Genomic DNA, 27624 nt, shown 5'->3' on the forward strand with positions numbered 1-27624 from the left:
GTTAGGTTTAGGTAGTTCTAAGTTCTAGGGGACTGCTGACCTCAGAAGTTAAGTCCCATAGTGCTGAGAGCCATTTGAAGAATTTTTGAACTGTAGTCTGGTTTCTGTACAAGCTGTAAACAGAATGGCTCTCCCAGTATTTTAATCCTGTACCGCTCATAGTTTCAAAGAGTGCATTGGAGTAAAATTTTTCAAAAGCTTTTGAACCTACAAATGCTTCGCAGAAGTCGTTCTGCATACTTGTGGATGTAGCACTTCTTCCTGGAGTGCTAGTCCGACTAAGTGTGTGAAAGAAATGCTGTGAAGTTTGTGAGGTAGGAATCTACTGAGGTTCTACGCTTTATTCCCAGTCCGCCACCCAGTTTTAATCTGCCTGGGAATTCCAGACCAGCGCATATTCCGTTGCAGAGTGAAAATTTCTGTGTTATTTTGATATTTTTTAGCGGTATGTCTGACTTGTGTCTAACTGGATGTCTCACTGTTTTAATTTGACGCCGATTTACGCACTGGAAAAATCACGTCAGGTTACTCTTCGCACAAACTCTGCAAATGGTCTTGTAGTGTGAAGTGCCGTAATGGCAACTATTAGTGCTAGTTCCGATTTTGGTCACAGTTCGATTTCTCAGATAGTGGTGCCGAACATCTCGAGTCGGCAGACTTGGCTTAGCGAAGGCAAGATATGCAGAGTCACTGTCACGCGTATACCACTCCACATCTGCTATCGCGGAGCCGTTGAGTGAAGGATATGTCAGTAGCGTGTAAGCAGATTACGAGAAGCACATCTTTTAGCCTCGTGTGCGACATCCGGTCCAGCATGGCGCTCACCGTCTTCGGTAAGGAAAACAGTCTCTTCACTCTTGCACTAATATTTATTACGCATACAAAAGCTCGTTGTTTTTGTGTAGCACATGCCACCGGCTCAGATAAACATAGCGTGCAATAAACTAGAGCTACAGGCTATGTGAGTCACCTATCTCTCTATTCCACCGCTGTGCTTAACGCCTTCAAGTGCGAACAATCAGTGTGATTACATTTCACTCCTACACTTCACCCCTGTTGTACACAGATGTATATTGTTGTTAATGAATTGTTGCTCGCTGAACATCACACAGTTTTCGTATTCTTTTTGCAAATAAACATCCAGTTAATACTTAACTGGTAAATACGCTCTGATTGTAAACTTCACGTTTATTTCTTTCATTCTCGCTCCACTAGTTGTGTTTACCTATACAGTAACTCATAAGCTACTTCTGCGTGTTCACAATTAAACTGTACTGCATTCTCGTGATCTCTTAATTTTTCTCAGTGCGGTTTGTTAATAGTGTACTTTTGAGTCTTTTGCCGAGTTGCTATTTCCATTTCATGCTCAATGCTTCGACGACGGACCCAGTTGCCTTCTTCAGGTATTGCGAGTTTTACTGCTGCATGTACTCGCTGCTTGGGCTCTAACCTTTCTCTGAACTATAGTTGGGATCGCGCCGCTATTTAAAGCCCAGTTCGGTTCCCGGTGTCCTCTATGCTCTACCATGCCATTTTGATTTTCAAAGCTCGCACTGATATTCTGCGAAACTCCAATTCTCTGGTAGACGTGATGGTCGACAGTAATTTAATAATCTCAGTGCCAGACCTCAGGTGTTTTTTTATATTGATACCGACCTGTCGGTTCATTAGGTTTTCTGATATCTTTATTTCGATAGACTCCTTAGTTACGCTGTTCCAGAAACTTGACGTTTGCACCATGATACCACCTTCATCATGTTTCATTTCATGATTATATTTGAGGCAGTTCTCTGCGGCAGCTGTCTTGTTTGTTTGTTTTAGTCGGGTGTGTCGCTGATGTTTCTTGCATCTCTCCTCGACTGTCCTAGTGGTCAGCCCCACATAAAACCTGCCACGTTCGCATGGAATTCGATACGCACCCAGCTTTCGTGGTCGTATCTCGTCATTAACATCGCAAAGAATAGTTTTTATCTAAGTTGAAGAGAGCGAAATATACAGGGTGGCCAATGATCGTGACCGGGCCAAATATCTCACGAAATAAGCGTGGGAAGGGTGAAACCAGATGGCGCTATGGTTGGCCCGCTATATGGCGCTACCATAGGTCAAACGGATATCAACTGCGTTTTTTTAAATAGGGACCCCCCATTTTTATTACATATTCGTGTAGTACGTAAAGAAATATGAATGTTTTAGTTGGAACATTTTTTTCGCTTTGTGATAGATGGCGCTGTAATAGTCACAAACATATGGCTCACAATTTTAGACGAACAGTTGGTAACAGGTAGGTTTTTTAAATTAAAATACGCAACGTAGGTACGTTTAAACATTTTATTTCGGTTGTTCCAATGTGATACATGTACATTTCTGAACTTATCATTTCTGAGAACGCATACTGTTACAGCGTGATTACCTGTAAATACCACATTAATGCAATACATGCTCAAAATTATGTCCGACAACCTCAATGCATTTGACAATACGTGTAACGACATTCCTCTCAACAGCGAGTAGTTCGCCTTCCGTAATGTTCGCACATGCATTGACAATACGCTGACGCATGTTGTCAGACGTTGTCGGTGGATCACGATAGCAAATATCCTTCAACTTTCCCCACAGAAAGAAATCCGAGGAAATTAGATCCGGTGAACGTGCGGGCCATGGTACGGTGCTTCGACGGCCAATCTACCTGTCGTGAAATATGCTATTCAATACCGCTTTAACCGCACGCGAGCTATGTGCCGGACATCCATCATGTTGGAAGTACATCGCCATTCTATCATGCAGTGAAACATCTTGTAGTAACATCGGTAGAACTTTACGTAGGAAATCAGCATACATTGCACCATTTAGATTTCCATCGATAAAATGGGGGCCAATTATCCTTCCTCCCATAATGCCGCACCATACATTAACCCGCCAAGTTCGCTGATGTTCCACTTGTCGCAGCCATCGTGGATTATCAATTGCCCACTAGTGCATATTATGCCGGTTTACGTTACCGCTGTTGGTTAATGACGCTTCGTCGCTAATTAGAACGCGTGCAAAAAATTTGTTATCGTCCCGTAATTTCTCTTGTGTCCAGTGGCAGAAATGTACACGACGTTCAAAGTCGTTGCCATGCAATTCTTAGTGCATAGAAATATGGTACGGGTGCAATCGATGTTGATGTACCATTTTCAACACCGACGTTTTTGAGGTTCCCGATTCTCGCGCAATTTGTCTGCTACTGATGTGCGGATTAGCCGCGACAGCAGCTAAAACACCTACTTCGGCATCATCATTTGTTGCAGATCGTGGTTGACGTTTCAAATGTGGCTGAACACTTCCTGTTTCCTTAAATAACTAACTATCCGGCGAACGGTCCGGACTCTTGGATGACGTTCTCCAGGATACCGAGCAGCATACACAGCACACGCCAGTTGGGCATTTTGATCACAATAGCCATACATCAACACGATATCTACCTTTTCCGCAATTGTAAACGGTCCATTTTAACACGGGTAATGTAGCACGAAGCAAATACCGTCCGCACTGGCGGAATGTCACGAGATACCACGTAATTATACGTTTATGACTATTACAGCACCATCTATAACAAAGCGAAAAAAGTGGTCCAACTAAAACATTCATACACTCCTGGAAATTGAAATAAGAACACCGTGAATTCATTGTCCCAGGAAGGGGAAACTTTATTGACACATTCCTGGGGTCAGATACATCACATGATCACACTGACAGAACCACAGCCACATAGACACAGGCAACAGAGCATGCACAATGTCGGCACTAGTACAGTGTATATCCACCTTTCGCAGCAATGCAGGCTGCTATTCTCCCATGGAGACGATCGTAGAGATGCTGGATGTAGTCCTGTGGAACGGCTTGCCATGCCATTTCCACCTGGCGCCTCAGTTGGACCAGCGTTCGTGCTGACTTGCAGACCGCGTGAGACGACGCTTCATCCAGTCCCAAACATGCTCAATGGGGGACAGATCCGGAGATCTTGCTGGCCAGGGTAGTTGACTTACACCTTCTAGAGCACGTTGGGTGGCACGGGATACATGCGGACGTGCATTGTCCTGTTGGAACAGCAAGTTCCCTTGCCGGTCTAGGAATGGTAGAACGATGGGTTCGATGACGGTTTGGATGTACCGTGCACTATTCAGTGTCCCCTCGACGATCACCAGTGGTGTACGGCCAGTGTAGGAGATCGCTCCCCACACCATGATGCCGGGTGTTGGCCCTGTGTGCCTCGGTCGTATGCAGTCCTGATTGTGGCGCTCACCTGCACGGCGCCAAACACGCATACGATCATCATTGGCACCAAGGCAGAAGCGACTCTCATCGCTGAAGACGACACGTCTCCATTCGTCCCTCCATTCACGCCTGTCGCGACACCACTGGAGGCGGGCTGCACGATGTTGGGGCGTGAGCGGAAGACGGCCTAACGGTGTGCGGGACCGTAGCCCAGCTTCATGGAGACGGTTGCGAATGGTCCTCGCCGATACCCCAGGAGCAACAGTGTCCCTAATTTGCTGGGAAGTGGCGGTGCGGTCCCCTACGGCACTGCGTAGGATCCTACGGTCTTGGCGTGCATCCGTGCGTCGCTGCGGTCCGGTCCCAGGTCGACGGGCACGTGCACCTTCCGCCGACCACTGGCGACAACATCGATGTACTGTGGAGACCTCATGCCCCACGTGTTGAGCAATTCGGCGGTACGTCCACCCGGCCTCCCGCATGCCCACTATACGAACTCGCTCAAAGTCCGTCAACTGCACATACGGTTCACGTCCACGCTGTCGCGGCATGCTACCAGTGTTAAAGACTGCGATGGAGCTCCGTATGCCACGGCAAACTGGCTGACACTGACGGCGGTGGTGCACAAATGCTGCGCAGCTAGCGCCATTCGACGGCCAACACCGCGGTTCCTGGTGTGTCCGCTGTGCCGTGCATGTGATCATTGCTTGTACAGCCCTCTCGCAGTGTCCGGAGCAAGTATGGTGGGTCTGACACACCGGTGTCAATGTGTTCTTTTTTCCATTTCCAGGAGTGTATTTCCTTACGTACTACACGAATATGTATTAAAAATGGGGGTTCCTATTTTAAAAAACGCAGTTGATGTCCGTTTGACCTATGGCAGTACCATCTAGCGGGCCGACCATAGCGCCATCTGGTTTCCCCCTTCAAGGTAGACGAGTTTCGTTTTTTGTAGTTTTTTCGTTTGATGCTTATTTCGTGAGATATTTGGCCCGGTCACTATTAATGGACCACCCTGTATATCCGTAGGAGCCTACCGATCATTCCGGATATTGAGAAAACATAAGGTCGAGAAGCGATTTTTGATTGCTCTTCCTCGGTCTCAGTCTCAACCTCTTTCGGAGACGTTCTTGATTTTGACTGCAGTGCCCTTTAAATGTGATGACCCGTGTATCCACTCCTTTGGAACACTATTGGTGGGTGTTGTAACTCTTCGGCAAGACTGTCGAGTTGTATGGATTTGGGCACCGAATTTCTTTGTAACGAATGGTGATGGCACGGGACGTGGAGGTACATATTAGTGGGGGTATGGTTTTTTTATTAACGCCATAACCAACAGGTCGCTCCATTCTTCTCTTAAGTGGCACGTCGAGAAAAGATAGTTTTCCGTCTTTCCCATCGTGAATTACACATTACAATGAATGGAAAGTGAATTTTACCCGTAGTGGATGCTGTTGAACTCCATGGCTGTTCCTTTATAGGGCGTAAAAAAATTTCCGCTACCAGTCAGAATAAAATATTTATTCGTCACATGACTGCTTTTGGGCTTGTGCCCATCCGCAGGTGTACATGGACATATTTGTATTGCTGGAGATCACTGTTTGAAAGCAAAGAAAATTAGAAAAATATATGCTGATGACTAAACAGACACAAATGGAACTATTGCAAGTGGCAAGGCGGCATTTGTTGAAAATATATCTGTACTTATATAAAGATAAAGTATCCTTATTACAATCATGCTGTGGCGACAGTTTTTCCACTTAGTTGCACATTTGTTTCCATTTTCACGTCCAAGTTTCAGTTTTAAATTTAGCTTCACATTTCACTACTGTGTCGTGAACTCGTGATACACACTGTGTTTACATTCAGACATGCAAGTTATGGTCAAAGAACGTAGACGTAGGAGGTGCAAAGATGTTGCTCGTACAGAAACATGTAGGCTATGGTAAAAAAACTTAGACATCGGAAGTGCAAAGATGTTGTACAGATAGAAACATAAAAAGTTATTATAACTTGCGAAATTTTTGAACCACGTAATGATATATTTGATCCACATTTTCGACAGAGAACTTAGATCTAGGAAGTACAATGAGTTATACATATGAAATTACATGAAAATGACAATTAAGAATTGTGTTTACAATATGACTTTTACAAATTACGATAATTACAGTTGAACTGTTGTATGGTTGCTTCGTCGGATTTCCATAGCATATTACTTTGTTATTAGATATCAGAGGATAATGAGTTTTTGATTTGGAATATTTCATGAAATATGTGGAGATAAGATTTGTTTGCAAGCTCCACTTGTTCATTGAGAATAAGATGTGGTGAGTTAGAGCTGTGGACGTAAATTTCTAGCTCTTCGAGCAGATTAATTTTCTTTCCTTTGTTGACAGTGTGTAGTATTTGTAAGTTGTCTGTAATGGCTGTGTCTGAGTGACCACGGTTTCTTAGATGCATTGCAAAGGTGGGTTTCTCAAAGCTGTTTAGCCGGAAAGCATCCATATGCTGATGGTACCTTGCAGTGAAACTCCTTCCAGTTTGGCCTATGTAGAACTGTGGGCAAATGTCAGATAAAACTTTGTAAATACCTGATTTGTGGTGGCATTGTTTATTTGTCTTACTGTTGTGGATTTTGTGCTATTGTAGCTTGTTGTTAGTGCTGACAGAAATTTGAACACCAGTGTTCCGAAAGAAGTTGGCAATTTGGTGTGAAATTTTACCTATAAAGAGCATGCGCTCAAATGTGTTTTCTGCCTTCTTGTGAATCTGATTTAGGTGTGCATTGTTTCTTTTTGATTTTGTTGTTAGGTTTATCAATTGCATCTAGGTTTTATCCATTCCTATGTGCAATTTCTTTGATAATGTTAATTTCTTTTTTTACAAGATACCAAGAGCATATGGATGCCTTCCAGCTAAATAACTTTGTCAAATCCACCTTTGCAGTGCATCTAAAAGGCCATGGTCACTCAGCCACAGCCATTATAGGTAACTTACAAGTACTACACACTGTCAACAAAGGAAAGAAAATTAATCTCATCGAAGAGCTAGAAATTTGCATCCACAGTTCTAACTGACGACACCTTTGTCTCACCGAACAAGTGGAGCTTACATACAAATCTTATCTCCACATGCTTCATGAAATATTCAAAAACAAAAACTCATTATCCTCTGATATCTAATAACAAAGTAGTATGCTATGGAAATCCGACGAAGCAACCATACAACAGTTCAACTGTAAGTATCGTAATTTGTAAAAGTCATTTTGTAAACACAAGTCTTAGCTGTTATTTTCGTAACTTGTAACAGCTTTCAAAATTCATGTGTATAACATCATTACTTCCTATACCGGAGTTCTCTGACAACAGTGTCGCTCAAAACAGTTCTGTCATTTTCGTAATTCGTAGTAGCTCTCAGTAATTTCATATGTATAACATCATTGTACTTCCTCTAAAAAATGTGGATCAAAAATTTCATGATGTGGTTCAAAAACTTCGCAATTTATAATAGCTTTTTAAGTTTCTTTCTGTACAACGTCTTAGCACTTCCGATGTCTAGGTTTTTTTACCATAGCCTACATGTTTCTGTATGAGCAACATCTTTGCATCTCCTATATCTACGTACTTTGTCCATAACTTGCATGTTTGAATTTAAACGCAGTGTATGTCACGAGTTCACGACACAGTAGTGAAATAAGCAGCTAAATTTTAAAAACTGAAACATTGACGTGAAAATGGTAACAAATGTGCAGCTGAGTGGAGAAACTGTCGCCACAGCGTAATTATAATAAGGATACTTCATCTTTATATAAGTACAGATATATTTTCCACCAATGCCGCCTTGCCACTTATAATTGTTCCATTTGTGTCTGTTTAGTCATCAGCAAATAATTTTCTTCGTATTCAAACAGTGATCTCCAGCAACAGAAACATGTACATGAATGTATAAACACTTGAGGATGGGCACAAGCGGAAAACCGGCCGTGTGACAAATAAATAATATTGTGACTGGTAGTGGGAATTTTTCTACGCTCTGTAATGAATGGAGTTTAAATGTTCCAGGGACTCTTGAAACATTTCAGCTCCATGTGGCCGTACTCTAAATGTGTCGTCCAGGTAGCAATAGATATACACTGCCTGATAAAAGTACACTGTTTTAGGGGTTCCCAGTTCACTCAATATTTATTGTTGCAACAGTGTATAAGGAATACGTGGAATGATTACATTTACAGAGCCATAGCACAAGTGGTTTTGTGCTATCGACTCATGCTGAAACCCTTATTAGTACGTGTTGTAGCCACCATGGGTGGGAATACGGGCACTGTCTTTGGCATCCAGTCGATCGTATAGATGGCGAATACTGACCTGGGATGCGTTATTGCGCGCCTGCCCGACCTGTTCAATTCGTTCTGCAAGAGTTGATGGTTGACGAGTCACACAAGTCACTTCTCATTCCATCACATCCCACACTTGTTCGATTGGAGACAAGTCTAGGGACTGGGCTGCCCCGACAAGTTACTGCGCGTCTTGCAGAGCACGTTGAGTTTCACAAGCAGTATCCTGTTGAAACAACGTATCATCTTCCTGTTGCAAGAACCGCTAAATAACGGATCTAACAACGTTCTGCACATACTGAGCACTGGTTAGTGTCCTCTACCCCAGACGACTGGCCTTGAATGGGGCCAGTGTTTGTTCGTCGAATGCACTACGAGACAGCACTCACCAGGTATACATCGTTCGCGCAAATGACCCGTCACTTGCGTTCAGGCAGAAACTGCTTTCTGTTTTCCCTCTCTTAAGTGATACACTCAAGGCACCAGTCAAGCCGAGGACATGGATACTATGGCGTGAGTGGGAGACAGGCTAGAGGTTTACCCCGTAGTCCCACTGGTAATAACCGATTCGCAACAGTTTGTGTTGATACGTGTGATCTCACAGATCCTCTTATCTGTGCTCTGATAGTTGTACGATCTGCCCCTGCTACACTTACAATACGACGATCCTGGAGGGTGTGTATGTTGCGTGGTCGTCGAGAACCTCGTTACGGATGTCAGAATGTTCTCGTGACCACAACTGATAGAGCACGTCCAACTTGAGTGGCAAGGCCAAATTTAACCCTTTTTAAATTTGCCTGGTTGGCTGTAGGAAGCCCGAGTGCGTCTCCCTGGCATGGTTGCCTGCTTGCGCCACACGTTTCCACCACACTGAGCCTTCTGGCTGTGAGCATTCCCTAATAAAGGGTAGATACAGATGTCGCTCTCGTAGCTATGCCACTACTCAGTCAGCTGGCTGACAACGTTGAAACCATTATCAGTACATACACGAGGGTGAGTCAAATGAAAACCTTAAATATGTTTTTAAATATTATTTATTGTGCAGAAGTGGTACAAAGCTGTATCACTTTTTAATGTAATCTCCCCCCACGCTCAATGCAAGTCCTCCAGCGCTTACAAAGTGCATAAATTCCTTTAGAAAAAAATTTCTTTTGGTAGTCCGCGCAACCACTCATGCACTGTGTGGCGTACCTCTTCATCAGAACGGAACTTCTTTCCTCCCAATGCGTCTTTGAGTGGTCCAAACATATGGAAATCACTTGCGGCAAGGTCTGGTGAGTATGGTGGATGAGGAAGACAAATTTTAGGAGATAAATTGTAACAACTAATTAGTAACACACAGTATTTCTGTACTACATATAATGTTTGTAATCCTATTTGTATGTAATTTTATTTATTCCGTTTTAGATTAATCTGATGCAATAGCAAAGAGATATTTTACTGTACCCATATCGACTATACAGCAACTGTAAGTTAACATCCTTATGACTGTAAGCTCTTTGCAAATATTGTTCTCGTTTGTAATATGAAGCTGGGCCACGTTTTGTAAACGTTATTCGTGTGTGCTGCGTGTGTAATTAAGATGATGAGGTTGAAAGTGACGTCCATTGACTGGAATAGCACTCACAAGTGCATATTGAAAAGTGTATTAAGTTTGCGCTCGAAAACATATACGCACAAATATTTTGTCAGGCAGAACTACATAACCTGTAAGTACAATAACCTTGCACGTTTACTAAGTTTAAAACAGAAAACTATCCTCATGAGCAATTAGATTTTGTAAAAGAAGTAAATCTTTTGTAAAAATACCATTACCGATATGACAACAAAAATATTTCTTTTCTTTCCCAGTGCAGCAAACGAATAACAAAAACAAAACTAGGTCCAACTTAGAATGCTTGTAACTGCTATCTGAAGATGGATTTGTATAGAAAAATCATAAACCGGTCATGGTCTGAAGATACTAAACCTTCTTAAACCATACATGTGGCTGGTAGCTGTTTTTTATAAATTATAAACTGTTGTATGTTTGTGTACACCAGCAAGTGGTGTCACTGTTACTCTTTTCTTAGCCTCTAAATGACACTATGTGGCAAGACTGACTCACTGAGAAAAGCCATCTTCTTATCGATTTTATCAGTTGGATCGACATTTATCTGTCTGTATGCAGTGTCACACAAAAGATCGAAAATCATCTCATTGTAGTCCACACGAGACATTGGGACTGAAAGCTTCCCTTGTCGGCCGGCAGAACAGCACTTTCCTTGTCATCCTAAGGATTTCTTAGTTCTACTCGTTTGCCCTTGGAAATGATTTTAGCGTTAGCACCTTGGGAAGTACTAAACAGGTTTCGCGGCGAACCTCTTATGTTGCTTCCCGATCGAGACGAGCCACGACATGTTCCACGAGCTGATACAAGCTGCATTTTGGTTGGGGTGCGACATTTATCCATTTAGTAAGGACGTTCACTATATCCACTTTAAGATACTGATCAGTGAGATTAATTAGAATGCGGTTCCCTGTATCTCGTCTTGGCTTTTTGTGCGGGCTATCGAATTTTGCTTTCTGGCGTGCATACGTTTTCAGCTCCTTTAACTGTGATTGTGATCATGTTGTGTTGTCAAACCACTTGTGGGAATCAGCAGAGAGTTCAGCCGATACGTAAAATGTAAACAACTGGGCGGAAATCCCGCACGCAAATTATTACTACTTTCTTGCAATGTGTTGACTGTGATTTATTTTGTCTCAGTTTTAGGGCTACTTTCAATGTCGCTACATTTATTCCTTCCGTTCGTTGTTTTTGTTTCGTGCACAAGAGCAAAATAACAAACTAAGAATGGTTCAAATGGCTCTGAGCACTATGGGACGTAACTTCTGAGGTCATCAGCCCCCTAGAACTTAGAACTACTTAAACCTAACTAACCTAAGGACATCACACACACCCATGCCCGAGGCAGGATTCGAACCTGCGACCGTAGCAGCAGCGCGGCTCCGGACTGGAGCGCCTAGAACCGCACGGCCACCGCGGCCGGCCAAATGTTGTCATAATCTGCTCATTGTGAACCATGGTCTTATGTTCAAATTATCAAACAGACGTAATGTCCTTGAAGAAAAATCCACAGAGTAAAGATTTGATAACTCAATTGTTGCGTTCAGAAGCTCTACATCTGGAGGCAGCATAACTCAGATGCGCATTTATCCAGACTAAATTCATGCAGTATTGAAGAACGAGAGCACATAACGACTTACAACACCCTTAATACATAACTCACCAAATCTACGACCGATATGAACAGAGATTTGCCTTTCCTTAACCGACGATTGGGCGACCGGCGGTTCGTGGGTCACGTCCAGTCTGCTACTGGTTTCAATCTGGCCCGTGGAAGAAGTGCTGCATGAACATAAAGTGAATGTATTCTCAAAAAATCGTGTTTTGGGGCATAATTCGCTGTCGTGGCATGTCGGGGAAGGCGTGCCATTCATAACAGTGTGTTACCCCTTAAGCGCTATTGTTATGGACGCTATAGCTTTGACTTCATGCGCTAGAACTGTTGTCGTGTCACGTGACATGGCAGCTCGCGAGCTTAAGTGAGTATGTGAATCAGGCTCTCCGGCTCACCAAATGTGGCGCATGCCAGTCTAAACCTATCTTCAAAGTAGTAAAGACAATAATGCCTCACCTGTTCCAACATTTCTCCCAAACTGATCTTCCCTGATATCGGCTTCTGCCCGTTTTTCCATCCTAGTTTAAATCATGTCAGGATTTTGCGACCATTACTTATTAAATTGATAGTTCTGTAAAACTTCAGACCCGTCAGTACCAGCTTTCCTTGGAATTCAAATTATTACATTCTTTTTTAAATATTAGGCTATTTCGTCCATCTCAAAAACCTCCCAAACCAGATGGAATAGTTTAGTCAGGCTGACTCTCCCAGGGATATCAGCAGTTCTGAAGTAGTTCGGAGTAGGTCTTTCAGAGCTCTGTCAAATTCTTCAGGCACTATCATATCTCCCACTTCTGGCATTATATACTCATACCCTTGACAACACAAGTGGACTGAAATCTCTGATTTTTGCTGATTTGGCGTGAATTGTTTATATGTAACCTATTTCATGAGTTATATAGTTAAACATAGGACCAATAACTTTAATGTGTCGGAACGCTGAGAAATGCGACAGTAGTTGTGCATCTTTTCACTTCAGTGTCTCGCTTGTTCTACACAATGGTAAGGTGAAGTGAGCTACAGAGTGGCGTGGCAACTGTCATCGTAGGGAAGTTGAGCATGAGTTGAAATGGTTAGCGAACAAGTGAACAAAGTAAACAGAAGATTAACTTGTATTTTTTCAGGTGTACAAAGACTCATTACAAATAGTGCAGCAAAAAGAGTCCAGCTATCGCAGTGTCAACTAGGATGAGGCTTGCTGTACTAAGCGCGAATGATAGTAGTGTAGCAATGAGGTTCCAAGCGCAAGTGGGTTGAGGCGCTGCTGCTGGCCACCCCATATCGTGGCAGCAGAGGGCGCTCATGGTACAGAGCCACTGGAAGTGTGGCTCAGTGAGCATACACCATAGGATCCACCAGATCCCAGACGACCACTACAAGCAATTCCACTGCCAACACTGACGACCCTATGGCATCGATTTGTGATCCCTCGTCACTTACCTGTGTACCAACACTTATAAACTAATTTATGCATTCATACAAAACCCATTAACTACATAATACACTACTACCCATTAAAATTGCTACACCACAAAGATGACGTACTACAAACGCCAAATTTAACCAACAGGAAAAAGATGCAGTGATATGCCAATGATTAGCTTTTCAGAGCATTCACACAAGGTTGGCGACGGTGGCGACACCTACAACGTGCTGACATGAGGAAAGTTTCCAACCGATTTCTCATACACAAACAGCAGTTGACCGACGTTACGTGCTGAGACGTTGTTGTGATGCATCGTGTAAGGAGGAGAAATGCATACCATCAGGTTTCCGACTTTGATAAAGGTCCAATTGTAGCCTATTGCAATTACTGTTTATTGTATCGCAAAAGCGCTGTTTGCGTTGGTCGAGATCCAATGACTGGTAGCAGAATATGGAGTCGGTGGGTTCAGGAGGGTAATACGGAACGCCGTGCTGGATCCCAATGGCCTCGTATCACTAGCAGTCGCGATGACAGGAATCTTATCCGCATGCTGTAACGGATCGTGCAGCCGCGTCTCGATCCCTGAGTCAACAGATGGGGACGTTTGCAAGACAACAACCATCTGCACGAACAGTTCGACGACGTTTGCAGCAGCATGGACTATCAGCTTGGAGACCATAGCTGCGGTTACCCTTGACGCTGCATCACAGACAGGAGCGCCAGCGATGGGGTACTCAATGACGAACCTGGGTGCACGAATGGCAAAACGTCATTTTTTCGGATGAATCCAGGTTCTGTTTACAGCATCATGTGGTCGCATCCGTGCTTGGCAACATCGTGTTGAACGCACATTGGAAGTGTGTATTCGTCATCGCCATACTGGCGTATCACCCGGCGTGATGGTATGGGGTGCCGTTGGTTACACGTCTCGGTTATCTCTTGTTCGCATTGACGGCATTTTGAACAGTGGACGTTACATTTCAGACTTGTTACGACCCGTGGCTCTACCCTTCATTCGATCCCTGTGAAACCCTACAGTTCAGCAGGATAATGCACGACCATATGTTGCAGGTCCTCTACGGGCCTTTCTGGATACAGAAAATGTCCGACTGCTGCCCTGGCCAGCACATTCTCCAGATCTCTCACCAATTGCAAACGTCTGGTCAATGGTGGCCGAGCAACTGGCTCGTCACAATACGCCAGGCACCACTCTTGATGAACTCTGGTATTGTGTTGAAGCTGTATGGGCAGCTGTACCTGTACACGCCATCCAAGCTCTGTTTGACTCAATGCCCAGGCGTATCAAGGCCATTATTACGGCCAGAGGTGGTTGTTCTGGGTACTGATTTCTCAGTATTTATGCACCGAAATTGCGTGAAAGTTTAATCACTTGTAAGTTCTAGTATAATATATTTGCCCATTGAATACCTGTTTATCATCTGCATTTCTTCTTGATGTAGCAATTTTAATGGCCAGTAGGGTAGATTAGCAACTTATGTTTCGTGAAACAGACAAGAGAGTCTGTGCAGTTCTGGAGGATACAGACAGGGATGTGGAGCCATTCCATTTGTAGTGCCTTGGCCAACTGTGCTAGGAAATTGAAATTTGTGGTAAGTTGCTATGGGACCAAACTGCTAAGGTCACCAGTCCCTAGGCTTACACACTACTTAAACTAACTTACGCTAAGGACAACACACACACTCCCACACCCGAGGGAGGACTCGAACCTCCGATGGGGGTAGCCGCGCAGAGCTGTGCTAGGTTTCTCAGTTGAAGATCCATGGCGCGAACAGCCTGATTGTGGTGGGCCCACAGATACTCCATTGCGCTTAAATTTTGGTGGCCAGGGGAGTACAGCAGACTCATCCTGGTGCACCTCGAATCACAAACGTACACTGCTAGCTGTGTGACACGTTGAATTGTCCTGCTGGTAGATGCCATTGTGCCGAGGAAGAACTAACTGCATTTGAGGCTGGACATGGTACCCAAGGATAGACGTATACCAGTGCCAATACATTGTATCTTCCAGAACGACGACATCACACGGAGAATTCCCCAGATGCTAGCGCTCCCTTCTCCAGCCTGGACTCTGACGATTGTTGCAAGGTGCTTGCTTTGAGATATTTGACAGCTATGTAGCACATCACGTGATTCATCTGAAAAGGCCACCTATCAGCACTCAGTGGACGTCCACTACGGTATTAGCATACAAATCCCAGTCTTCATCGCCAATGAACGGCAGTCCACACTGGTGCGTAAAGCAGTTGCCTGCTGCAGAGGCCCATCCGCAGTAACATTAGTTGAAATGTCGTTGCGGAAACACTGTTGGTAGCCTCTTGGTTCTTCTGGATAGTCAGCTGCTCTACAGTCGCACATCTATCCGTCGTTCGCATCTCCACGGTGGCACTCGACCGGTACACAAAGCTGACCTTCAAGCTTCCCCCCCCCCCCCTAGAATCGCTAGCTGCCGTTTCTGAGAAGAAATATACATCTACAATAACGGACAATATGACTTCTTCAACTTTTGTAGTCCTGTCTTCCTCAGTTGCGTGTAATATTACGGTATATTGATAATTTTTACTTATGGACCGTCTGACAGCAACTGAATAAAACACAATTTTAGTGCCATACGCGTTTCGCCTTTATTTTCTGCAAGGCATCATCAGTGGCCTGGAATATGTACATATGTTAGCTATTTTATTTACATTTTGTCACTGTGCCTATAGGTTATAAACAGTTCTGGTGGTTGGTATTTTGTATTAAGTAGTAATATTTTGAACTGTACTTACAGGTTGCGTGGACAATTTCTTACATATTACGCTCCTGTTGCATTGTTCTTCTTCTTATGATCGCCAATTTGCGTTTTTTTCGACATTCCACAGCACTATGCACTGAACGCTTGTTTTAATGCAATGTTTTGGTTTCTGTTGTCGACTGTCAAATGTTTTTGCGAAAGATCGAATGTTATTGCCAAACTTATGAGTGTAACTATTGAAGTATCTGTGGTCTGTTCGTGTATCCATTTGCGTGTGCGTTTGTGTATGTGTGTGTGTTTTGATGTGATATATATTATTTGTGCTGTGTGTGTCTGTATTTTCGTATGGTACGATTTTTTTTTTTGCTGTGTATCGGTGTGTCCAGATGGTGTGGGGAAGAGTTTTTTTGTTTTGTGTTATCATTTCCTTTATTAAGTGTAGCAGGGAGCCTGTGCTGATGTGTGTTTGTTCATTTATCACATGTTTGTTTTATGTTATCATTTCCTTTATTAAGTGTAGCGGGGAGCCTGTGCTGATGTGTGTTTGTTCATTTATCACATGTTTGTTTTCTGCTATGGTATTCTGGATGTGGAAGGGCTTTCTGGATGTGGAAGTTTTCTTGAGTTTGTATAAGATGTTTGTCATGTTTGCTTATTCTCATTAGTTTCATTTCTTGTTCCATGTTTGATGGTTGTAGTGTTTGAAATGCTCTGCAAGTGTAGAGTAGTTTGATCACATGTTTGTTTTCTGCTATGGCATTCTGGATGTGGAAGGGCTTTCTGGATGTGGAAGTTTTCTTGAGTTTGTATAAGATGTTTGTCATGTTTGCTTATTCTCATTAGTTTCATTTCTTGTTCCATGTTTGATGGTTGTAGTGTTTGAAATGCTCTGCAAGTGTAGAGTAGTTTGATCACATGTTTGTTTTCTGCTATGGCATTCTGGATGTGGAAGGGCTTTCTGGATGTGGAAGTTTTCTTGAGTTTGTATAAGATGTTTGTCATGTTTGCTTATTCTCATTAGTTTCATTTCTTGTTCCATGTTTGATGGTTGTAGTGTTTGAAATGCTCTGCAAGTGTAGAGTAGTTTGATCACATGTTTGTTTTCTGCTATGGCATTCTGGATGTGGAAGGGCTTTCTGGATGTGGAAGTTTTCTTGAGTTTGTATAAGATGTTTGTCATGTTTGCTTATTCTCATTAGTTTCATTTCTTGTTCCATGTTTGATGGTTGTAGTGTTTGAAATGCTCTGCAAGTGTAGAGTAGTTTGATCACATGTTTGTTTTCTGCTATGGCATTCTGGATGTGGAAGTTTTCTTGAGTTTGTATAAGATGTTTGTCATGTTTGCTTATTCTCATTAGTTTCATTTCTTGTTCCATGTTTGATGGTTGTAGTGTTTGAAATGCTCTGCAAGTGTAGAGTAGTTTGATTCATGCTTCCAGCATCTGGTGGCTTGCTGGCTTAGGTGTGATTGGCTTCCAGCATCTGGTGGCTGGTGTGATTGAGGGGTTTGCCCAGGCTTACATGCTATTTTATTTGTTTTTATCTTTAATGGACTTGTAGTCCGGGGTGATATGTTACGGTACAGCATCACCGGTCTATTACGGTCTAACTGTGTTGGTGAGGCGGTGAGTTTCCACAGGGCAGTGAGTCACTGCAATTCACTTTGGAGGTGTGGCGGTGGGATTATATTTTTTTTTTTATTTTAAAAAAAAGGACTTGTAGTCCGGGGTGATATGTTACAATACAGCATCACCGGTCCCTGTCTCTTTATGACTGGTCGCAAGTTTGTTTCACCTGTGAGAGAGTGTGGCAGAGATGGTGAAAGAAGCGACTGTCAGACGTTTGAAGACAGACATAACCATTCTGAGGAAGCCTGCTTACAAAATTTAAAGAACATGCATTAAATGATGACTCTAGGAATATACTACAATCCCCTGCGTATCGCTCACATAGGAATCGTAAGGACAAGATCAGGCTAATTACAGCACGCACAGAGGCACTTTAGCATTCTTCCTGTGCTCCGTAATGAAAGGAACAGGATACAATGTTACGTACCGTCTTACATGCATTTCGCGGTTTGCGGAGTACGGATGTGCATATAGATATAGATGTGTTTGTAGCGGACACGACAGCATGTCGTGAGTTAACCAATTTTGAACGTAGGATGATAATCGATGCAAGATGCATGAGTCAAGCATTCAAAGATAACGCAAGTTTTCCAGTTTGCTAGTTTCATAGTGTGTAGGACGGGCCTTCAGCACGGGAGAAACACTGTTTTTGTGTGATTTGACAGCTGAACAGGCAACCTCAGATGTTTGAAGGAGTGAAGTCACTTCATCTCCGCAGTGCTATTCCGAACCATCGGCGGTGTACGCCGAGTCAGATCGCCACCGATTTGAATCTGGGGAACCTCTTTTCTATCAGGACTACACGAGGTCAAATGCACCCATAAGATTTCAGTATCTGAAGACTGAACATCACATCAAGTGTCTTCCCATGAACTATGGCCACTCAGAGTACTTTTTCTCTTAGTGCAGTGCGTAGCTCAGAGAAACAGATTGACAACACAAGTGGACTGAAATCTCTGATTTTTGCTGATTTGGCGTGAATTGTTTATATGTAACCTATTTTATGAGTTAATAGTTAAACATAGGACCAATAACTTTAATGTGTTGGAATGCTGAGAAATGCGACAGTTGTGCATCTTTTCACTTCAGTGTCTCGCTTGTTGTACACAATGGTAAGGTGAAGTGAGCTACAGAGTGGCGTGGCAACTGTCATCGTAGGGAAGTTGAGCATGAGTTGAAATGGTTAGCGAACAAGTGAACAAAGTAAACAGAGATTAACTTGTATTTTTTCAGGTGTACAAAGACTCATTACAAATAGTGCAGCAAAAAGAGTCCAGCTATCGCAGTGTCAACTAGGATGAGGCTTGCTGTACTAAGCAATGATAGTAGTGTAGCAATGAGGTTCCAAGCGCAAGTGGGTTGAGGCGCTGCTGCTGGCCACCCCATATCGTGGCAGCAGAGGGCGCTCATGGTACAGAGCCACTGGAAGTGTGGCTCAGTGAGCATACACCATAGGATCCACCAGATCCCAGACGACCACTACAAGCAATTCCACTGCCAACACTGACGACCCTATGGCATCGATTTGTGATCCCTCGTCACTTACCTGTGTACCAACACTTACAAAGTAATTTATGCATTCATACAAAACCCATTAACTACATAATACACTACTACCCATTAAAATTGCTACACCACAAAGATGACGTACTACAAACGCCAAATTTAACCAACAGGAAAAAGATGCAGTGATATGCCAATGATTAGCTTTTCAGAGCATTCACACAAGGTTGGCGCCGGTGGCGACACCTACAACGTGCTGACATGAGGAAAGTTTCCAACCGATTTCTCATACACAAACAGCAGTTGACCGACGTTACGTGCTGAGACGTTGTTGTGATGCATCGTGTAAGGAGGAGAAATGCGTACCATCAGGTTTCCGACTTTGATAAAGGTCCAATTGTAGACTATTGCAATTGCTGTTTATCGTATCGCAAAATCGCTGCTCGCGTTGGTCGAGATCCAATGACTGGTAGCAGAATATGGAGTCGGTGGGTTCAGGAGGGTAATACGGAACGCCGTGCTGGATCCCAATGGCCTCGTATCACTAGCAGTCGCGATGACAGGCATCTTATCCGCATGGCTGTAACGGATCGTGCAGCCACGTCTCGATCCCTGAGTCAACAGATGGGGACATTTGCAAGACAACAACCATCTGCACGAACAGTTCGAAGACGTTTGCAGCAGCATGGACTATCAGCTCGGAGACCATGGCTGCGGTTACCCTTGACAATGCATCACAGACAGGAGCACCTGCGATGGTGTACTCAATGACGAACCTGGGTGCACGAATGGCAAATCGTCATTTTTTCGGATGAATCCAGGTTCTGTTTACAGCATCATGTGGTCGCATCCGTGCTTGGCAACATCGTGTTGAACGCACATTGGAAGTGTGTATTCGTCAACGCCATACTGGCGTATCACCCGGCGTGATGGTATGGGGTGCCGTTGGTTACACGTCTCGGTTACCTCTTGTTCGCATTGACGGCATTTTGAACAGTGGACGTTACATTTCAGACGTGTTACGACCCGTGGCTCTACCCTTCATTCGATCCCTGTGAAACCCTACAGTTCAGCAGGATAATGCACGACCATAAGTTGCAGGTCCTCTACGGGCCTTTCTGGATACAGAAAATGTCCGACTGCTGCCCTGGCCAGCACATTCTCCAGATCTCTCACCAATTGCAAACGTCTGGTCAATGGTGGCCGAGCAACTGGCTCGTCACAATACGCCAGGCACCACTCTTGATGAACTCTGGTATTGTGTTGAAGCTGTATACGCAGCTGTACCTGTACACGCCATCCAAGCTCTGTTTGACTCAATGCCCAGGCGTATCAAGGCCATTATTACGGTCAGAGGTGGTTGTTCTGGGTACTGATTTCTCAGTATTTATGCACCGAAATTGCGTGAAAATTTAATCACTTGTAAGTTCTAGTATAATATATTTGTCCAATGAATACCTGTTTATCATCTGCATTTCTTCTTGATGTAGCAATTTTAATGGCCAGTAGGGTAGATTAGCAACTTATGTTTCGTGAAACAGACAAGAGAGTCTGTGCAGTTCTGGAGGATACAGACAGGGATGTGGAGCCATTCCATTTGTAGTGCCTTGGCCAACTGTGCTAGGAAATTGAAATTTGTGGTAAGTTGCTATGGGACCAAACTGCTAAGGTCACCAGTCCCTAGGCTTACACACTACTTAAACTAACTTACGCTAAGGACAACACACACACTCCCACGCCCGAGGGAGGACTCGAACCTCCGATGGGGGTAGCCGCGCAGAGCTGTGCTAGGTTTCTCAGTTGAAGATCCATGGCGCGAACAGCCTGATTGTGGTGGGCCCACAGATACTCCATTGCGCTTAAATTTTGGTGGCCAGGGGAGTACAGCAGACTCATCCTGGTGCACCTCGAATCACAAACGTACACTGCTAGCTGTGTGACACGTTGAATTGTCCTGCTGGTAGATGCCATTGTGCCGAGGAAGAACTAACTGCATTTGAGGCTGGACATGGTACCCAAGGATAGACGTATACCAGTGCCAATACATTGTATCTTCCAGAACGACGACATCACACGGAGAATTCCCCAGATGCTAGCGCTCCCTTCTCCAGCCTGGACTCTGACGATTGTTGCAAGGTGCTTGCTTTGAGATATTTGACAGCTATGTAGCACATCACGTGATTCATCTGAAAAGGCCACCTATCAGCACTCAGTGGACGTCCACTACGGTATTAGCATACAAATCCCAGTCTTCATCGCCAATGAACGGCAGTCCACACTGGTGCGTAAAGCAGTTGCCTGCTGCAGAGGCCCATCCGCAGTAACATTAGTTGAAATGTCGTTGCGGAAACACTGTTGGTAGCCTCTTGGTTCTTCTGGATAGTCAGCTGCTCTACAGTCGCACATCTATCCGTCGTTCGCATCTCCACGGTGGCACTCGACCGGTACACAAAGCTGACCTTCAAGCTTTCCCCCCCCCCCCCCCCTAGAATCGCTAGCTGCCGTTTCTGAGAAGAAATATACATCTACAATAACGGACAATATGACTTCTTCAACTTTTGTAGTCCTGTCTTCCTCAGTTGCGTGTAATATTACGGTATATTGATAATTTTTACTTATGGACCGTCTGACAGCAACTGAATAAAACACAATTTTAGTGCCATACGCGTTTCGCCTTTATTTTCTGCAAGGCATCATCAGTGGCCTGGAATATGTACATATGTTAGCTATTTTATTTACATTTTGTCACTGTGCCTATAGGTTATAAACAGTTCTGGTGGTTGGTATTTTGTATTAAGTAGTAATATTTTGAACTGTACTTACAGGTTGCGTGGACAATTTCTTACATATTACGCTCCTGTTGCATTGTTCTTCTTCTTATGATCGCCAATTTGCGTTTTTTTCGACATTCCACAGCACTATGCACTGAACGCTTGTTTTAATGCAATGTTTTGGTTTCTGTTGTCGACTGTCAAATGTTTTTGCGAAAGATCGAATGTTATTGCCAAACTTATGAGTGTAACTATTGAAGTATCTGTGGTCTGTTCGTGTATCCATTTGCGTGTGCGTTTGTGTATGTGTGTGTGTTTTGGTGTGATATATATTATTTGTGCTGTGTGTGTCTGTATTTTCGTATGGTACGATTTTTTTTTGCTGTGTATCGGTGTGTCCAGATGGTGTGGGGAAGAGTTTTTTTGTTTTGTGTTATCATTTCCTTTATTAAGTGTAGCAGGGAGCCTGTGCTGATGTGTGTTTGTTCATTTATCACATGTTTGTTTTATGTTATCATTTCCTTTATTAAGTGTAGCGGGGAGCCTGTGCTGATGTGTGTTTGTTCATTTATCACATGTTTGTTTTCTGCTATGGCATTCTGGATGTGGAAGGGCTTTCTGGATGTGGAAGTTTTCTTGAGTTTGTATAAGATGTTTGTCATGTTTGCTTATTCTCATTAGTTTCATTTCTTGTTCCATGTTTGATGGTTGTAGTGTTTGAAATGCTCTGCAAGTGTAGAGTAGTTTGATCACATGTTTGTTTTCTGCTATGGCATTCTGGATGTGGAAGGGCTTTCTGGATGTGGAAGTTTTCTTGAGTTTGTATAAGATGTTTGTCATGTTTGCTTATTCTCATTAGTTTCATTTCTTGTTCCATGTTTGATGGTTGTAGTGTTTGAAATGCTCTGCAAGTGTAGAGTAGTTTGATCACATGTTTGTTTTCTGCTATGGCATTCTGGATGTGGAAGTTTTCTTGAGTTTGTATAAGATGTTTGTCATGTTTGCTTATTCTCATTAGTTTCATTTCTTGTTCCATGTTTGATGGTTGTAGTGTTTGAAATGCTCTGCAAGTGTAGAGTAGTTTGATTCATGCTTCCAGCATCTGGTGGCTTGCTGGCTTAGGTGTGATTGGCTTCCAGCATCTGGTGGCTGGTGTGATTGAGGGGTTTGCCCAGGCTTACATGCTATTTTATTTGTTTTTATCTTTAATGGACTTGTAGTCCGGGGTGATATGTTACAGTACAGCATCACCGGTCTATTACGGTCTAACTGTGTTGGTGAGGCGGTGAGTTTCCACAGGGCAGTGAGTCACTGCAATTCACTTTGGAGGTGTGGCGGTGGGATTATATATATTTTTTTTTTAATTTTTAAAAAAGGACTTGTAGTCCAGGGTGATATGTTACAATACAGCATCACCGGTCCCTGTCTCTTTATGACTGGTCGCAAGTTTGTTTCACCTGTGAGAGAGTGTGGCAGAGATGGTGAAAGAAGCGACTGTCAGACGTTTGAAGACAGACATAACCATTCTGAGGAAGCCTGCTTACAAAATTTAAAGAACATGCATTAAATGATGACTCTAGGAATATACTACAATCCCTTGCGTATCGCTCTCATAGGAATAGTAAGGACAAGATCAGGCTAATTACTGCACGCACAGAGGCACTTTAGCATTCTTCCTGTGCTCCGTAATGAAAGGAACAGGATACAATGTTACGTACCGTCTTACATGCATTTCGCGGTTTGCGGAGTATGGATGTGCATATAGATATAGATGTGTTTGTAGCGGACACGACAGCATGTCGTGAGTTAACCAATTTTGAACGTAGGATGATAATCGATGCAAGATGCATGAGTCAAGCATTCAAAGATAACGCAAGTTTTCCAGTTTGCTAGTTTCATATTGTGTAGGACGGGCCTTCAGCACGGGAGAAACACTGTTTTTGTGTGATTTGACAGCTGAACAGGCAACCTCAGATGTTTGAAGGAGTGAAGTCACTTCATCTCCGCAGTGCTATTCCGAACCATCGGCGGTGTACGCCGAGTCAGATCGCCACCGATTTGAATCTGGGGAACCTCTTTTCTATCAGGACTACACGAGGTCAAATGCACCCATAAGATTTCAGTATCTGAAGACTGAACATCACATCAAGTGTCTTCCCATGAACTATGGCCACTCAGAGTACTTTTTCTCTTAGTGCAGTGCGTAGCTCAGAGAAACAGATTGACAACACAAGTGGACTGAAATCTCTGATTTTTGCTGATTTGGCGTGAATTGTTTATATGTAACCTATTTTATGAGTTAATAGTTAAACATAGGACCAATAACTTTAATGTGTTGGAATGCTGAGAAATGCGACAGTTGTTGTGCATCTTTTCACTTCAGTGTCTCGCTTGTTGTACACAATGGTAAGGTGAAGTGAGCTACAGAGTGGCGTGGCAACTGTCATCGTAGGGAAGTTGAGCATGAGTTGAAATGGTTAGCGAACAAGTGAACAAAGTAAACAGAGATTAACTTGTATTTTTTCAGGTGTACAAAGACTCATTACAAATAGTGCAGCAATAAGAGTCCAGCTATCGCAGTGTCAACTAGGATGAGGCTTGCTGTACTAAGCAATGATAGTAGTGTAGCAATGAGGTTCCAAGCGCAAGTGGGTTGAGGCGCTGCTGCTGGCCACCCCATATCGTGGCAGCAGAGGGCGCTCATGGTACAGAGCCACTGGAAGTGTGGCTCAGTGAGCATACACCATAGGATCCACCAGATCCCAGACGACCACTACAAGCAATTCCACTGCCAACACTGACGACCCTATGGCATCGATTTGTGATCCCTCGTCACTTACCTGTGTACCAACACTTACAAAGTAATTTATGCATTCATACAAAACCCATTAACTACATAATACACTACTACCCATTAAAATTGCTACACCACAAAGATGACGTACTACAAACGCCAAATTTAACCAACAGGAAAAAGATGCAGTGATATGCCAATGATTAGCTTTTCAGAGCATTCACACAAGGTTGGCGCCGGTGGCGACACCTACAACGTGCTGACATGAGGAAAGTTTCCAACCGATTTCTCATACACAAACAGCAGTTGACCGACGTTACGTGCTGAGACGTTGTTGTGATGCATCGTGTAAGGAGGAGAAATGCGTACCATCAGGTTTCCGACTTTGATAAAGGTCCAATTGTAGACTATTGCAATTGCTGTTTATCGTATCGCAAAATCGCTGCTCGCGTTGGTCGAGATCCAATGACTGGTAGCAGAATATGGAGTCGGTGGGTTCAGGAGGGTAATACGGAACGCCGTGCTGGATCCCAATGGCCTCGTATCACTAGCAGTCGCGATGACAGGCATCTTATCCGCATGGCTGTAACGGATCGTGCAGCCACGTCTCGATCCCTGAGTCAACAGATGGGGACATTTGCAAGACAACAACCATCTGCACGAACAGTTCGAAGACGTTTGCAGCAGCATGGACTATCAGCTCGGAGACCATGGCTGCGGTTACCCTTGACAATGCATCACAGACAGGAGCACCTGCGATGGTGTACTCAATGACGAACCTGGGTGCACGAATGGCAAATCGTCATTTTTTCGGATGAATCCAGGTTCTGTTTACAGCATCATGTGGTCGCATCCGTGCTTGGCAACATCGTGTTGAACGCACATTGGAAGTGTGTATTCGTCAACGCCATACTGGCGTATCACCCGGCGTGATGGTATGGGGTGCCGTTGGTTACACGTCTCGGTTACCTCTTGTTCGCATTGACGGCATTTTGAACAGTGGACGTTACATTTCAGACGTGTTACGACCCGTGGCTCTACCCTTCATTCGATCCCTGTGAAACCCTACAGTTCAGCAGGATAATGCACGACCATAAGTTGCAGGTCCTCTACGGGCCTTTCTGGATACAGAAAATGTCCGACTGCTGCCCTGGCCAGCACATTCTCCAGATCTCTCACCAATTGCAAACGTCTGGTCAATGGTGGCCGAGCAACTGGCTCGTCACAATACGCCAGGCACCACTCTTGATGAACTCTGGTATTGTGTTGAAGCTGTATACGCAGCTGTACCTGTACACGCCATCCAAGCTCTGTTTGACTCAATGCCCAGGCGTATCAAGGCCATTATTACGGTCAGAGGTGGTTGTTCTGGGTACTGATTTCTCAGTATTTATGCACCGAAATTGCGTGAAAATTTAATCACTTGTAAGTTCTAGTATAATATATTTGTCCAATGAATACCTGTTTATCATCTGCATTTCTTCTTGATGTAGCAATTTTAATGGCCAGTAGGGTAGATTAGCAACTTATGTTTCGTGAAACAGACAAGAGAGTCTGTGCAGTTCTGGAGGATACAGACAGGGATGTGGAGCCATTCCATTTGTAGTGCCTTGGCCAACTGTGCTAGGAAATTGAAATTTGTGGTAAGTTGCTATGGGACCAAACTGCTAAGGTCACCAGTCCCTAGGCTTACACACTACTTAAACTAACTTACGCTAAGGACAACACACACACTCCCACGCCCGAGGGAGGACTCGAACCTCCGATGGGGGTAGCCGCGCAGAGCTGTGCTAGGTTTCTCAGTTGAAGATCCATGGCGCGAACAGCCTGATTGTGGTGGGCCCACAGATACTCCATTGCGCTTAAATTTTGGTGGCCAGGGGAGTACAGCAGACTCATCCTGGTGCACCTCGAATCACAAACGTACACTGCTAGCTGTGTGACACGTTGAATTGTCCTGCTGGTAGATGCCATTGTGCCGAGGAAGAACTAACTGCATTTGAGGCTGGACATGGTACCCAAGGATAGACGTATACCAGTGCCAATACATTGTATCTTCCAGAACGACGACATCACACAGAGAATTCCCCAGATGCTAGCGCTCCCTTCTCCAGCCTGGACTCTGACGATTGTTGCAAGGTGCTTGCTTTGAGATATTTGACAGCTATGTAGCACATCACGTGATTCATCTGAAAAGGCCACCTATCAGCACTCAGTGGACGTCCACTACGGTATTAGCATACAAATCCCAGTCTTCATCGCCAATGAACGGCAGTCCACACTGGTGCGTAAAGCAGTTGCCTGCTGCAGAGGCCCATCCGCAGTAACATTAGTTGAAATGTCGTTGCGGAAACACTGTTGGTAGCCTCTTGGTTCTTCTGGATAGTCAGCTGCTCTACAGTCGCACATCTATCCGTCGTTCGCATCTCCACGGTGGCACTCGACCGGTACACAAAGCTGACCTTCAAGCTTTCCCCCCCCCCCCCCCCCTAGAATCGCTAGCTGCCGTTTCTGAGAAGAAATATACATCTACAATAACGGACAATATGACTTCTTCAACTTTTGTAGTCCTGTCTTCCTCAGTTGCGTGTAATATTACGGTATATTGATAATTTTTACTTATGGACCGTCTGACAGCAACTGAATAAAACACAATTTTAGTGCCATACGCGTTTCGCCTTTATTTTCTGCAAGGCATCATCAGTGGCCTGGAATATGTACATATGTTAGCTATTTTATTTACATTTTGTCACTGTGCCTATAGGTTATAAACAGTTCTGGTGGTTGGTATTTTGTATTAAGTAGTAATATTTTGAACTGTACTTACAGGTTGCGTGGACAATTTCTTACATATTACGCTCCTGTTGCATTGTTCTTCTTCTTATGATCGCCAATTTGCGTTTTTTTCGACATTCCACAGCACTATGCAC

At 43.9% G+C, this 27624-nt stretch overlaps 1 protein-coding gene across 1 annotated transcript in view; it reads left to right on the plus strand.

The window, feature by feature from the left end:
- The first annotated feature begins 749 nt into the window (after positions 1-749).
- LOC126144504 (UDP-glycosyltransferase UGT5-like) overlaps positions 750-27624 on the plus strand; it is a 142869-nt gene continuing 115994 nt past the window's right edge. The window contains exon 1 of the mRNA XM_049915495.1: positions 750-833. Coding sequence (XP_049771452.1) covers positions 815-833 — 19 coding nt within the window. The 5' untranslated portion in view covers positions 750-814. The remainder of the gene's footprint in view (positions 834-27624) is intronic.

This window comes from Schistocerca cancellata, chromosome 2, assembly GCF_023864275.1.
Source record: "Schistocerca cancellata isolate TAMUIC-IGC-003103 chromosome 2, iqSchCanc2.1, whole genome shotgun sequence".
In the NCBI taxonomy this organism is placed as follows: Eukaryota; Metazoa; Arthropoda; class Insecta; order Orthoptera; family Acrididae; genus Schistocerca; species Schistocerca cancellata.